We start from the raw sequence: 13,796 nt of genomic DNA, 5'->3' as shown, positions 1-13,796 counted from the left end.
AGGAATGGAGCGATTATTAGCATACCTTGGATCTCAAAACAGTGTCCAGGGTGAAAGATGGGCCTAAAGCAAGCATTTTGAGATATAAATGCTGTCCTTCGCTCGCGAAAAATGTCCTTTTTTTGGATTACCTTCGTTGCCCGTTCGCCCCTTTCTCGGGCTCTAAATCCTCTACCATCTCGGAGCGGCTTACCTTGACCATCATGTTCACGATTCTTGCATTGGGCATAGCTGCGCTTGCCAGCGCTTCTCCGGCATATGTGCCCCCCTCATATCCGCCTCCAAATCACTGTTTGGGAAATTGCTGGACGCATGATCCGGGGATGATTCAGCGCGAGTTGGATGGAATGTACTTCCGCTTCTCGACTGGGACGGGAATTAACACCATGGTCTCGCCCTCACTTGATGGTCCGTGGGATGATTTGGGCGCCGCGCTGCCGGATGGCTCAGTAATTAAGTTGGATGGTGCCGACAGCATGGACCCATGGGTACGCAATTTAAACACCAATAAGAAAAACATGGTCATGCAGGATACTGACTTATGATCCAAAGGCTCCGGACGTACACTACTCAGATGGTATCTACTATATGTACTACGTGGTTTCCAAGATCGGCACGCAGACTTCACAGGTTGGCGTGGCCACGTCTACGACCATGGAGCCAGGTTCTTGGACCGATCACGGGGAGATAGGTCTACCCCCCAACAACAACTACAACAGAATCGACCCCAATTGGATTACCATCGATGGCAAGGAGTACTTACAGTTCGGCTCTTACTGGAATGACCTCTATCAGGTCGAGATGGCTAGTCCGCTCAATGTCGGTTCTGCGACTCCACATCAGTTGGCGTTCAATGCAAGTCTCAACCACCGCGAGGAGGCCTCTTTCATGTTCCAACACGGGGATTATTACTATCTTCTGTACAGTGGCGGCTTGGCTAACGGATACACGGCGACCTACCCCGCACAGGGAGAGGAGTACCGAATCCACATGTGTCGCTCCACCAGTGGAACCGGAGACTTTGTAAGCGCTCGCTATCTGATCCAAAATGATAATCCGCTAACCCGCGCCAATATAGTACGATATGTCTGGTACTTCCTGCTTGAATTCCGGCGGCACAATCCTACTACAGAGCCATGAAAAGATCTACGCCCCTGGTGGACAGTAAGTCGCCAATATCACTTCTCATAAACACTTATGAAATCCGGGAGTCTCTGCTAACCAGAAATTTCAGGGGTGTCCTGAATGATAAGGAGCTCGGCCCCGTCCTGTACTATCAGTACTACCCGCTCGAAACAAAGGAGGCTGGAGGTGATGGTGACGCCGGTTTCAGGTATGGCTGGAACCAGCTGGGCTGGAGCGAAGACGGCTGGCCGTACTTGATGACCGAACTCTGATGGTGGCCTTGCTAATCGTACGTTCCTTTCTCGAAGACTCACGTACAGCTAGACGGAGTATCGTGCTGTTCACCTTCCCCCTTTTTATCTTCTGTAGATGGTTGTGATACCATAATTCTTTTACCTTCCTTCCTGGTACCAGAGAGTACTAATTTGTTCATAATCATGCTTGGCGTCTCGTCTGACGGGAGCTCATGAAAAATATACTAATTTTAATGGCTTTCGGGTTTCTTTTCCCCGCAAAGTCACACCTTACTACTTCGCTTTCTCACTTTCGAATGTTACCTCTATGTAGAAAGTAAAAAGACTATAAACTATTCATGTATATCCCATTTAGATATCTTTTGGATCAGCCACAATCCCCAGTAAAATTTATCCAAGACGCTGTTGATTGGAAAATTCAGGATCGTGTTTCTTTATCTCAAGCTGTGGGTTGTCTGACACTCTTCGAAATGACTAGGGTTTCCAAGGCATGAAACGAGATGCATCTCCAAGATTCCTGATATCAACTTTAAATGGCAACTATTCAAACTTTGACTGAGATCAAAGAGACGAGCTCCGTAATATCTTCTCTAATAGACACATTTGATTAGAAGACTGATCAATTGAATTTTCCGGCAGGATTTGACTAACTGAAATTGTTTTTATGACTGTGCCAGCCAATCAGATAAAGAAATTAGTATATGTCGACCCCGAGACGAGTCTTCGTCAGTCTTCTCCAGTGAAGGCTCTTTGGTCAGTCACCTCGTATGTACACGAATCATGCGTCGGACTTTAGCTTCGACCACGGCATAGTCCGGATGCTACTATCAGCGAGGCTTACCAGTTATATTTTGTTTGCTTAAGTTTACTAGATGGTCTAGTGCGCCACCGACTCCCGGCCCTCCGAACCTAGCCCGATCTGACATAGTCATGGATTTGCATCTTCCCCTACACCGCCCATAGACTACCAAAAACACATTACAATTTGCTGGGATTGTGCGGTAAATGTACTAAACCTTTTGCAAATTAGGATTTTATCACTGAAGCTGATCTAAAACAAGAATTGGAACAATAGGCATTCAGTAATTGTTTATCCAGTGGGTGAAAGGTTTATTTGGGTAAAAGAACAGGCGGAAAGCCATGCAATCAGGGGTAAGCGCAAACACGTGGAACGCCATTGTTAGCCAAAGCCTATGCGTCTCAATCAAATAGAATCCAAAAGGGGCTATAAATACGCGCTATAAGATCTGCTGGAAGATAAGCAAGACAATTTCTGCTCTGAATCTCTTATGAGGATCAAAGAGGGAAGTAGGTGGATAAGTAATCGAGTGAGGAGTATAGGCGGAAAGGATGAACATCCGATGATTGGCGTATTGTGTCAAAATTACTGTCAAAGTGGGCCCTTCGTGCAAGGCCTAAGCCGCTTCAACATATGGAGTTCTCTGTACGAGGCAGTGGCTTGGAGATACCGGTACAGGATTGGTTACCTCTACATAAGCACTAAGCCTGGAGAGTTCTAGCTTCCTTTTGATTTGGTCCCTGAAAATGCAGGGTCCACCTTGGGCAAGAGCTATCGGTTAGTTTTACCAACTTCGAATAAGCCGCAGCTTTCAGCCGCCCAGGGTGAGGGGGGATTTAAATGAGTTCAGCACAATGTGAGCCGGTCGATTCCATGAACCAAAAAATTTTGAACTTTGATGGAATCTAAGCATTAAACTCCTGGAGAGTCTCATATCATGCGTTTTCTAAGATCATTTGTTCTAGCACAAGCTGGGATTTTGTCTCTAGCCAACGCCGACGCATCAAACCTGAATCCCAATGGCGATGGCTGTGTTGACCCCAGCGCCTATCTGCAATGCTACCAAAATAATGTCGATCAGCTTAGTATTTGCATGACAGACGCACAGAAAACTTGCTCCGGAGATGCGGACACGCTGCAGGAGTGTGAATTAGCCTGTGGATATTCTCAGCTGGCTGCTAATATCGGTTGCTGGCTGACGGATTGCTGGAATCAGGTATTGAAAGATCCCCCTTTTGATATATCTCTCCTGACGTCGATTTTTTATAGGTTTATTCGTGCGCTTATCAAGGAACTGTGTTACAGTACCTCGACGGTGCGGACAGGGTGCAAGGCTCTTACATTCCATACTACCCTGCACCAGACAACGCGCCTGGTGGATGCGGTAAGACGCTGATCTACAATTTAAGGTTGGAATAGCTACAGCGTATATACTGACAAGCTCTTAAACACAGTGTGCAATCTAGGTTATGTCTATGGAAACTACACGGTGACTTACCTAGACGTGTCAAATGGCTGTAACGCATATGTCTTTGATGGTGTTAGCACTACCGCTAGTTGTGAGTGTTGCATGGAGTCATCGATTTTGTCCAAGTGAGTGATGCACCAACCCTGCGAGAATTCACAATCATGTCCATATCAACGAATCTGAGCCCTTCGTCTGATGATTCTTCACTTTTGCACTTTATAGTATTATTCAAGCGTGTCCACACAACGATCTTTCTGGCCTATCTATCGACACATGGATCAGCAGTCTTCAGTTTGGGTATAACGAGTCGGCCTCTGACGATTGCTCTATTCTCGACGACGGAACCGGTAGCCAGTGTAAGGCCTCATTCACATTCGAGAGTGAGGCAACCACGTGGTACAACCCAGGTCAACTTCCATCGGGATTTCCTGGAACGGCACCTCTATCGGACACCACGAATGCTGGAAGTCTAACGGTTGCTCCCGAACCCTACACATTTTCGCTCTTTCCGGCCTACACCTCTGTCATTTCTCCGGTTCCATACAACGCGAAGGCTGTCACTGCGGTGAACACGGAAACTGCAGCGCAATCTGCTACAGAGACTGGTACAGGAGCCGGCTCTACAGAGACTGGTACAGGAACCAGCTCTACAGGGACAGATTCCGCGAGCTCATCTAAAACTAGTAAAGGTGCCGCAAGAAATCTTGTTTCCCCTATAAGCTCTGAAATGAGTGTCTGGGGTCTCGCCATATATACCATTGCCTGTGCTATTTGTCTGGTGTAGCCTTGGCCACCTACAGAGCTGTGTGCAATGGTCTTTGTCAACAATGGCTCTCTGTGATACGATGATGTCATTTAGGAGAAGATGGAACTGGACTGAAATGGAGCAAACTTATTTCTCCTGAGATTTTGGAACGACGAAGGAGATGGACAGAAGGGAACAATTACTAAGATAAGCAATTGCTGAAGGAAAGGATGTGGGGAATACCTAACCTCTATACGTTTTCAACCAGCCTTACATATCACATAACCTTGCCTGCTTTCCCTTGATTCTTACCCTTAGTCTCGATTTGTAAATTGCGGACTCGAGATTTGACAGTCTGCACGATAAAAACCAGTTCGAGTGGAGTTCCAGTTCATACGACGACAGGGTGTGGAGAACAAGGCTTCCCGTCCGCTCAGCCGTTCGGATCACGTCCCCACAATCGCATACTGCAAAATATTACTTGGGTTCAGAGTCAAACCAGCTGCCAGTCTTGTTTATTACAGCCGAAAAAAATGTACCTTGATCTCATGATCCCGTAAATAATGGCTTGCTGGAACAGTCAATTCAGCATCTATGGCCGTGAAGGAAGTGCTTCGCAAGAACAACTTCAACTACTCAAGGCTTTATGGCTTCAGAGATGTACATAAATAATAAATTACATGTATACAACTCAATCTTCGTATAATAAAAACTTTAGGAATCTATTTGGCTTTGGCTCCGGTAAAAACTGGCCTTTGAACAACCATCTAAGCCGGAGTGGAAACAAAAGAAAATCCGGTGCACTTATAATCATATTACCCTGATATCCAATAAGTAAGGATTACATATGAATAATAACTCAAATCGTCCGCATCCAGCTGACCCAGGATAGCATATATCATCCTGATATATTCCACAGCTCCAGTATTACTCAGCTTACCCTCTCCTATTTGATCTATCGTATAAGTGATACAGACCTTAAAATCTGAGTCTATAGTAAGGAAAGAGCCTTCCTAGCCTCCCTAGTAGGCGATCCGCCCCTCCTTGGGTAACCAAGATAAGATTTCAGGCGTTTGTAGGCCTATATCTAATCTACAGCGTATATAGTACCCTGGAATTAAATTGATACTATCCGATCATATCTTAAGTATTCGCTTAATAATCTCATCTAACATAAATCTGTTTCCTCCTACCGCTCCCCTATCAGCGACTATTAACCTAATCAAGACTAAAGCTCGTATGTTCGAAAAGCTGTATAATCTCATAAATAATCTTCCTTAGAAATTTGAATTATACCAAGAATAGACAGTGAAAGAGAAAAATTCTATCCCACAGGATGATTCTATCCTGACTAATTATTGCTAAGCTAGAGAGGGAGTGATAACAAAAGGGAGCGCAGGCAAATTGCGCTTAGCCTTCATCTGAATCAACTAAATGAGATATCCTCAATTTTTCGACCAGATAGCTCGGATGTCTATTTTTCAAAAGCAAGGTCTTTTCAAGGAAGTTGATTATGATAAGTAATAAAATTTGGAAACGAACGTAAATTGACAAAAATTGATTTGAAGCGAATGAGCGAAGACAAACGGTACTTAAACTTCAAGAACCCTGAAAGACAATATTACTTAACATTTTCAAGCAAAAATGAAAGCCCGTAGACACAATTCTCCAAAATACACTTTCGTTGAGCTTAGACTCCCTAAAAAGTGAGAGTCTGGCCAGCGGTTCCATATACAGCGGCCTTGACCTTGGAGGATCCAAGCAGAGTATAAGAGTATGGAACAGTCGTGAGAGTGCCAGTCTCGGCATCATTCTCACCATCACCAAAGTCGTTGTCAGTAGCAACAGCATAGCCGTCATCAGTTGAGTAGAGGGGCTTCTTGCAACCATCAAAAACATTGGACTGAACAAGAACCTGGGCACCATCACGAGTGTTGATTCCGTCACTGACATCAAGGTAGTAGCTGTTGTAGATATGACCAGTTCCGAAGCGGATGGAAGGAGCGCGGGAGTTGATGTTGTACCAGTAGTTGTTGGCGTAGGTAACGTGGAGGTGACCGGTGTCCTCGTCACCGTTGCTGTCGGAGTGGCCAACGAGAGAAGCCTTCCAGTGATCGTGAATGAAGGTGTTGGAGACAGTGATATAGTCGGCCGCGTGAGTGAGCTGTTTCGAACGATACCGGCTGTCAGAATTGAACTTATTTGTAGAAGTTCCACTGCTTGCTTTTCAATCTGGAAAGGGCTTACATCAATCAGACCATCGTAGTAGTCCTTGTCATGGTCCAGATCGGAGGACACATCGCAATGGTCAATCCAAACGTTGTTAGAGTACTCTGCATGAAAATTAGTGTCTGTTTTAGAGAGTATTGAAAAATATTAACTTACGGACACCAATAGCGTCCCCGTTATCAGCAAGGACTTTCTTAACACCCAAGTTGCGAATAATCACATTGGACTCTTCCTTCACCAAACTATATCCCGAATCAGTGTTTGCTCCTATGGTTTTCATTAAAGCAAACGGAACTCACAGGCCAAATCCGGTTAGGATGGCGGTGTAATCTTTTCCAATAATGCTGGTGTTGCTTCCAACCTTGACCTGATCTGCAGTCTTTGAAATTGGACCAGAGACATAAACAACTTTCTTGCTGTCACCAGAGACAGCAGAGGTAAAAGCAGCGTAGGAGGAAACGGTGGTGGTAGTTCCGCCATAACCGCCGGTGGTACCTCCATTTTGGCTAGCATAGCCGAAGGCCGCGTCACTCACGGAAGCGCGCTTGTCGAAGGACTTGCCGACGTTGTTCGTAGTGGGCGTCGGCGCAGCCAAAGCCAGGCTGGACAAGTAGCCCGCCACGACAGCAGATAGAAGTTTGCTGCCAACCATTTTGAACAATGAACAGAATAAATATGATGAAGAACAGTGGAAGGGTAATATTGAGACAAGGAAGAATATTGAGTAGGTGACCAGACCTAAAAGTTTGAAAGAAAAGAATAATAAAGGCAGTTCAGTTTGGGTAGAAGAAGCTTGGAATGAAGCAAAGAGACTTGGAGAGTCAATATGGTCGGACTTTAAACATGTTATATAGTTGAAACCAAAGAAAATTGCTACAATGAACCACTGCTTACTTTTACCGATGGAGAGCAATTTTCCGTCAAGTAGTAATGTCTTGGCTGGCACTTTTTCAAACAATACCCAGAGCAGACCTCACTAACTAACAATAACACAGCCACAAAACAATCAGCTGCTTTTCCAGTTTGGGAAGTTTCCGTGCCAAAACTATACACGGCACTGGGCAGAGACCAACTTCAAGATTATAGGGGTGGAATTTCTCAATTTCCATCCTCCCCTGAATCATGCAGCCAAGAGTCTTGGCAGGAATAAGAAACCGAATCCAAGAAGATTCGGGCCAAGAAACACTAATCCCACTAATAAGCGCGGAGAATGTTTCAAGCATATTTGGTGTCCGCCGCGGAAATGGACTGCCAAGTCTCGTTGCCGTTTCACCACCACCACCTGATGCGACGGATAAAGTAGACCCCGTTACTTGGCATTAGCAAATTGAGATCGATGATACACTGTTTCCACGAATGGGTAAATCAACGGTGCTAAAGTGTAATGCATTCTAAGAAAGGTTCCATACTGGATGGGTTCTGCGCAGGAGACTTGGCGTTCATCGGTGTTTGCCATCACTACATGGAATTGAATCAGAAAACCCAAAAAGGCATTATGCTCAATTGAAGACCCGTGTCATATGTGTAGTGAAATAAACCGGCGGTGATCATAGAATGTTCAATGTTTTAACATGTATATACAGGTTTGACACTCCAATCACCATCGCTGCCCCCTATTTTTAAGCTTTGGTATAGCACCGCCTCCGAATCTGCAACTTCTCCCACGGTGCCATAAACAGAAACTCATGCACCTCATAGCTCCTTGGTCGGCTCGTCCCCGGCACTAATCTGAAGTCAAACTCCGTCAACAGTTTAACCAATACCATCTTCAGCACCAAACTGGCAAAGAAACGACCCGGACACGCTGACTTCCCATATCCAAAACCCAACACAGTCCTATCGATAGCGGTATAACTGTGTTGATTCGACCACTGGCTAGTAGTTCTCGGTCCCATCCCACGCCGATACGTGCGTAGCGGATCATACCGTCCAGGCTCATCGATATAAGCCGGGTCATTCTCAATCGCCATAACTGGCAATGCCACGATCGTGCCTTTTTTGACAGTGATGGGTGGAGATATTGAGGTGAATCTGTATGATTCACGAAGCAAACGCTTTAGTCCCAGCGTAGTCCCTGGTGCTAAGCGCTGAGACTCGCGGAGGACGCTGTCGAGTTTGTGGAGGTTTGAGTATGCGGCCATGGGGTCGGTGGTCCATTTCTCTTTTTGGTCTTGGATTTCTGCACAAAGTTCCTCGATATATGTAGGGTGTGCGGCGAGGTCGTACAGTGTGTTTGTGAGGCGGATGAGAATTGTGTGGACGGAGGCGAGGGAGAGAAGAACCTCGCTACGGGTGAGCATCTCGGCGTCACGGTCAATGCCCTTGGCGCCTTCAATCATCCAGGCCATCACGCTGTCAGTGGGCTGTGCGGTGAAAGTACCCTCGTCGTGGTGCTTAAGGAGGTTTTGGATTGCTGGGCCGAGCACAGTTTGAGCTTTGCGGAGGTAGGCCCGACCACGCCAGTAACTGGGGAGGCAGCGGCTGAGGACTGAGTAGGTCCATGTGGGAAATGTTCGTAGGACTATGACTGTGGTAAATACTGAAAAAAGATTAGCATGGAGTTTGATAAAATCAGAGTAGATGCGTTTCACTGAGCGCAGTGTTTTACTATTGTATCTCTTGAGTAACCTAAAAGATTTAATAGGGGAGTCTTACGGCATTGTGTAAACGAGAGTGATATGTCTAGCCAGACTGGATCACGACAGAACTCTGACCCAACAAGCGCGCGCGCAGAGAGACGTGCCACCAGCTGGCCCATCAAGTGAAATGGTTTGATCTCTGTCCAGTCCTCAATTTGATTCCGGCTCGATGCGGGAAAAGTGTCTGTGATGGCAATTTCAAGCTCATCCTGCAATGCTGGCGTGAGCAAAGGTAGTCGCGGGGTTAATTTGCGCTGAACTATCGTGTGGTGAATGCGACTTTGGCTAATGACGTTCACACCAGAGTACTCTCCCACCAGATCATGCTCCAGAGCCCCATTTGGACTGGCCAGAGTAGGGGGCAGTTGAGAAAGTTCCTCCAAGGCCGACAATGGCAAGATGACAATGTTTCCATTGGCCCGGATAAGCTGGAAAGTACCATTTTTGAACTGTGTGCAAAGGAAACAGTTAGTATCTGTCAAAGTATGGAGTTTTTTCTCCGTTTACCTACCTTTTGATATCCTTCCTCAAGTAAACGTGAGGCTTTGGTGGCGAAGATCAAGTTAAGAATCGCTCGTGGTGTCCACCAGGATGGGCTACCCACGACAGGATGTTCCTTCTGCGCCCAGATCAATCGTTTGGTGACAACCAAGTCCCAGATATAGTATAAAAAGAGAACGGCAAGTGACCAGTAAATGGGTGGAAATATGGCCAGAACTGTCATGGTGTTTCCTTTTGCGGGAAATTGTAATAGCGAGAACCAAGAAAAGTAAGGAATGAGAGAAAGAGGCTATATATTCACATGTTAACCAAGTATTAATGTGGAAATCTGTAAATAGTATGCGGGTTTCAAATGTCCCAGTACTGGCTGCCCTTGCGAAGCTTCCCAGCTAAATTATACACCGCCATGAGATGGCTATAGTGTTCTGTAATGAGACGTATCGAGGGACCAAGAAGCGGTCCCTGCGCTAAATAATACAAGCGCCAAAGCTAGATAATTCCTTTGCAGAAACAAGGAAAAGCTCTCCGGGGGTTTATCCGAAAGCGGCTGGGGCCCATGTGGCGAACCAGATTGGTGGGTAAAACTTCGCATGGTTTGTGCATCATCATTGGCGAAGCTTCGGACTAAATGCCGGCAGACAGTAGCCAAGTATCCTACGGGTGGTTTGATAGGTTAGACTATCCGTGGGCCCATGCACCGTTGAAATACATCCCCTGCCACAATTCTTCAGAACAATGGCCCCCAATAATCCAATATCATCATTTTTCATCACTTTTTACGAGAAAGAGGCTGTGAAAAAAAAATTTCTTCCCGCTGTGACGTTCTAACAGAGACGCGGGTGGCGTTTAGGTGGGGGCCGTGAGTTTAGCTTTCTCGATAACTCCGACAAGTATAGACCATGGCTTGAGAAATCACTGTCAGATACGGGGTCATGTGGCTTCCTTATCGTTCATTTTTAGTTTCATATTTCTCAGCTTTGAACAAATTGTCATCATGATTTATCTAAAACGATACTTGGAATGATAAAACGATATTTGAAACGATCACCAGCATGATGAATGAGAAACAGATTGCACCAAGTAATCCGTGCAGATGGTTAAGCTCCTTGCAATAGTGTGGACTGCAGACTCAAATCTCACTTCAAACATGATTATTCTTGTAGATGCTATCCTATGTACTCCAAGTGTGTCGAGTGTTAAAACAACGCGCCAGGCCCCCTAAACTCCTTGGGTAAAAATCGAAAAGCCAATTGCCAAATACTAAATTGATCCTCGCGGCATGAGTACCACCTTGGTTGACTCATACGGCATGCTGAATGCCTCGTACATCCAATGGCTGCGCATGTTCAGGTCGTCAAGTCGGATGTCATAGCGGAGCAGCAGGTTAACAAGAGCTAGTTTGAGAACGAAAGCAGCGTGGAAGCGACCGGGACTAAAGCGAGAATTAGTAAGAAGAAAGAGGCAAAATAGACGCTGAAAAGACGCACCATGCCAGCGATCCGTATCCCCAGATCAAGTATTGCTCGGAGACATCAGAGTATCGATGTGTAGAGTCCTTGTGGCGGCCGTCTACAAAGCGACGACCATCGAAGGTTTCCGGGTCTGGATATGTGGCGGCATTGTGTGATGCGGCGTAGGAGGAGACGCAGACAGTAGCACCTGCAGGGACGTGCGTGGTTCCGTCTTCAAAGGTGTAGTCTTGCAGAGCCTTGCGGCGGATGTTCACTTGGCAAAAGGAGGTCAGAGCAGGTAGGAGAGAAAAAAGGGGTAAGACATACATTTGTCCAAGGACACAAGACGCGCGGTTTCACGCATGAAGCTATCCATAAGAGGAAGCTCGGCTAGTCGCTCGTAGGTCAAGGGTTCTTTTGCCTGTGCCTCGAGAATCTCATTGCGCAAGATGTCCTGCCACTCTGGGGAAGCGCAAAGTCGGTAGAGAAAGATGTGAAGATTGACCCAGGGCTGGTGAGAAGCCGCTAACAAGAGGCCTGTCATGGCCTGTGTGAGCGTTTCAGGAGTCCAGTAGTCACGAGTTTTCTGGGTCTCCGTAGTAAGTAGGTAGAGGAGTGTATGCTCCTTCAAACCAGAGTGCTCAGCCCAATTCTTCGTCTCGCTTTGAATCACGGGGTTGACGCAATTCAAAATCATTTTCATGGCCGCACCACGACGGGTAACGATTGCGTGCACCAGACTGTTTCTAGTCGTTAATGGCCCACGCTCTGCTGAAGAGTTGTTTCCATGACTTACGGTGACATGAAGCGCGGTAGAAGCTGGAAAAGAGCCATGCACTTGACAGTTTCCTGGGGCTGGTCATATAAGGCCTTGAGGAAGGCGGGGTCGGATGCTATCAACTTCTGATTAGCAAGTGTTCTTTTCTCATTTTATCATTCCTCCAAGACCTCGTACTCATTTCTTCTCCAAAAAAAATCACGGACATCAGTCGTGAGGCCATGACACGACACGTCTCCGCGAGAGGAACACAAATAGAGCCATCTTCGTCCACCCTGACTGGGGATAGTTCATTTCCCAGGAATCGATCCAATCGATTTTGGATATAAGGGTACAGATTGGCTAGCTGAGCCGGCCCTCGCACACTTAAAATTAGAGCGTAAAGCCGAGATCTCGTTCGTGTGATTTTCATCTCGTCCTGGTGTGCGATATTCATTGTGTGCTTGAACCCGAACATCTATTTCCTCATCAGCCTCTGCAGAGTATTGGGATGCTGCATCGATAGCTTACATCGGCGTAAACAGCGCGCTGTGAGAGAATGGCCGTCTCGCTCAGCTCGGTCATCTTCTTCCGTGTGGGATCAACCAGAATGGGTTGAGTAGCCCAAGGGCGGTAGAACTTGCCATTAGACTATGGGTTATTATGGACAGTCAGCCATGGGAAGTACGCATATTTAGAGAAGGAAACTTACAAAGTCCTTTATGATCTGGGGACACTGGGCCACTTTGGTGATGGAACGCCCAAGATAGTTCGAGCTCTTATAAGTCTGTTCCATGTATCCTGTTAACCACAAGATTAACAAATAGAAAGTTTTAGGACCTACCTGTAGTGCAAAGCAAATTTCAGAAAGACCAAGTGTAATAGTGGCAAGGCAAAAAAGCCATGAAGAAATAAGTTCCCAAGTCATGATGGCGAATCCTGGGAATGCGCGAATAGAGAAGTGTGCAACCTTGGAATCAATTGAATCCAAAGATGTCCTGTCCATATATACGTAAACTTATCAATTTAATTTCTTTTCTATCTCTTAGGCCTACTAGCTAGAATATTTCTAGCTCCATATTACCAAGTTCCGTCACTCCCCACCACTGATGATTGGCAAGATGACATAGGACGCCGTACATGGTGGCGGCGGTAAGCTTGTCACTGCCATGGGGGCGAAAAGGCAAATAGCAAGTGGAGCCAACAATGTAGTGACAAGCTCAATCAGCCTTCAGGATTAAAGCCCCACAGCGAAGCATAACTCCGATAATGGACATGAACCTCCTTCGGTATGTCGAGATCCATGTTCGGAAAATGCCGCCAGTCACAGGTTGAGTATGACACTGCCTGACACAAAAAGCCCCCACTCAGCCTCCAGGTGTCTATATCCTGACTCAGATAAAAGGAATTCTCAGCTTGGAACTTCTATAAACGTAAGCATGGGAATTCTTCAGGCCTGAAGGAACGTATCATATTTGGGGGCTAAGATGGATACCGTGCAGGAAGACCGCACATCTCTTCATACGGGTCCGTTACTAGCTTTACTTGGCGCTATGTGTAATATTGAATATTCATTCTGATTGGTTCATGCATTCAATGCAGGGTCACGGTGTATCCTTGCTTCTTGGAGATGAGACTTTTATCACCAATACCCGTGTCTTGGAGGTCAAAGTACCCCCTTCCCCTCCCCCCAGTTCTGGGGTATCCCTGCCGCAGATCGAATGAGAAGCACTAAAACATGAGTCTGCGGTCACAATCTGTCACTTATTCCCACCAGGAAGGTCACTTAAAAAGCAAATAATTTAGACCTGGTTGACTGATTTGTTTT

At 46.2% G+C, this 13,796-nt stretch overlaps 5 protein-coding genes across 5 annotated transcripts; 2 read left to right on the top strand and 3 right to left on the bottom strand.

Annotated features, from left to right (window-relative positions):
- Nucleotides 1–203: 203 nt before the first annotated feature.
- N7520_003619 (uncharacterized protein) lies at nucleotides 204–1,397 on the top strand (the record flags this gene model as incomplete). The annotated part of the gene is made up of 4 exons (XM_057137554.1): nucleotides 204–488; nucleotides 553–1,023; nucleotides 1,079–1,164; nucleotides 1,235–1,397. The coding sequence occupies 4 exons, from the start codon at nucleotides 204–206 to the stop codon at nucleotides 1,395–1,397; spliced, it is 1,005 nt and encodes a 334-aa protein (XP_056998019.1).
- Nucleotides 1,398–3,748: 2,351 nt separating this feature from the next.
- N7520_003618 (uncharacterized protein) lies at nucleotides 3,749–4,430 on the top strand (the record flags this gene model as incomplete). Its single annotated transcript, XM_057137553.1, has 2 exons — nucleotides 3,749–3,771; nucleotides 3,869–4,430. 2 exons carry the CDS (start codon nucleotides 3,749–3,751, stop codon nucleotides 4,428–4,430), a joined length of 585 nt encoding a protein of 194 aa, XP_056998018.1.
- A 1,660-nt stretch (nucleotides 4,431–6,090) lies between these two features.
- Nucleotides 6,091–7,272, bottom strand: N7520_003617 (pectate lyase family protein; the record flags this gene model as incomplete). Its single annotated transcript, XM_057137552.1, has 4 exons — nucleotides 6,091–6,555; nucleotides 6,639–6,724; nucleotides 6,777–6,862; nucleotides 6,920–7,272. The coding sequence occupies 4 exons, from the start codon at nucleotides 7,270–7,272 to the stop codon at nucleotides 6,091–6,093; spliced, it is 990 nt and encodes a 329-aa protein (XP_056998017.1).
- Nucleotides 7,273–8,239: 967 nt separating this feature from the next.
- N7520_003616 (cytochrome P450) lies at nucleotides 8,240–9,983 on the bottom strand (the record flags this gene model as incomplete). The annotated part of the gene is made up of 3 exons (XM_057137551.1): nucleotides 8,240–9,159; nucleotides 9,276–9,708; nucleotides 9,771–9,983. The coding sequence occupies 3 exons, from the start codon at nucleotides 9,981–9,983 to the stop codon at nucleotides 8,240–8,242; spliced, it is 1,566 nt and encodes a 521-aa protein (XP_056998016.1).
- A 1,037-nt stretch (nucleotides 9,984–11,020) lies between these two features.
- Nucleotides 11,021–12,764, bottom strand: N7520_003615 (cytochrome P450; the record flags this gene model as incomplete). Its single annotated transcript, XM_057137550.1, has 7 exons — nucleotides 11,021–11,192; nucleotides 11,248–11,485; nucleotides 11,539–11,951; nucleotides 12,008–12,104; nucleotides 12,167–12,446; nucleotides 12,500–12,619; nucleotides 12,681–12,764. The coding sequence occupies 7 exons, from the start codon at nucleotides 12,762–12,764 to the stop codon at nucleotides 11,021–11,023; spliced, it is 1,404 nt and encodes a 467-aa protein (XP_056998015.1).
- Between the last annotated feature and the right edge of the window lie 1,032 nt (nucleotides 12,765–13,796).

The sequence above is a fragment of the Penicillium odoratum genome, assembly GCF_028828045.1.
Source record: "Penicillium odoratum strain IBT 22623 chromosome Unknown utg000003l_segment0_segment0, whole genome shotgun sequence".
In the NCBI taxonomy this organism is placed as follows: Eukaryota; Fungi; Ascomycota; class Eurotiomycetes; order Eurotiales; family Aspergillaceae; genus Penicillium; species Penicillium odoratum.
This window is presented reverse-complemented; position numbering and strand designations above follow the sequence as displayed.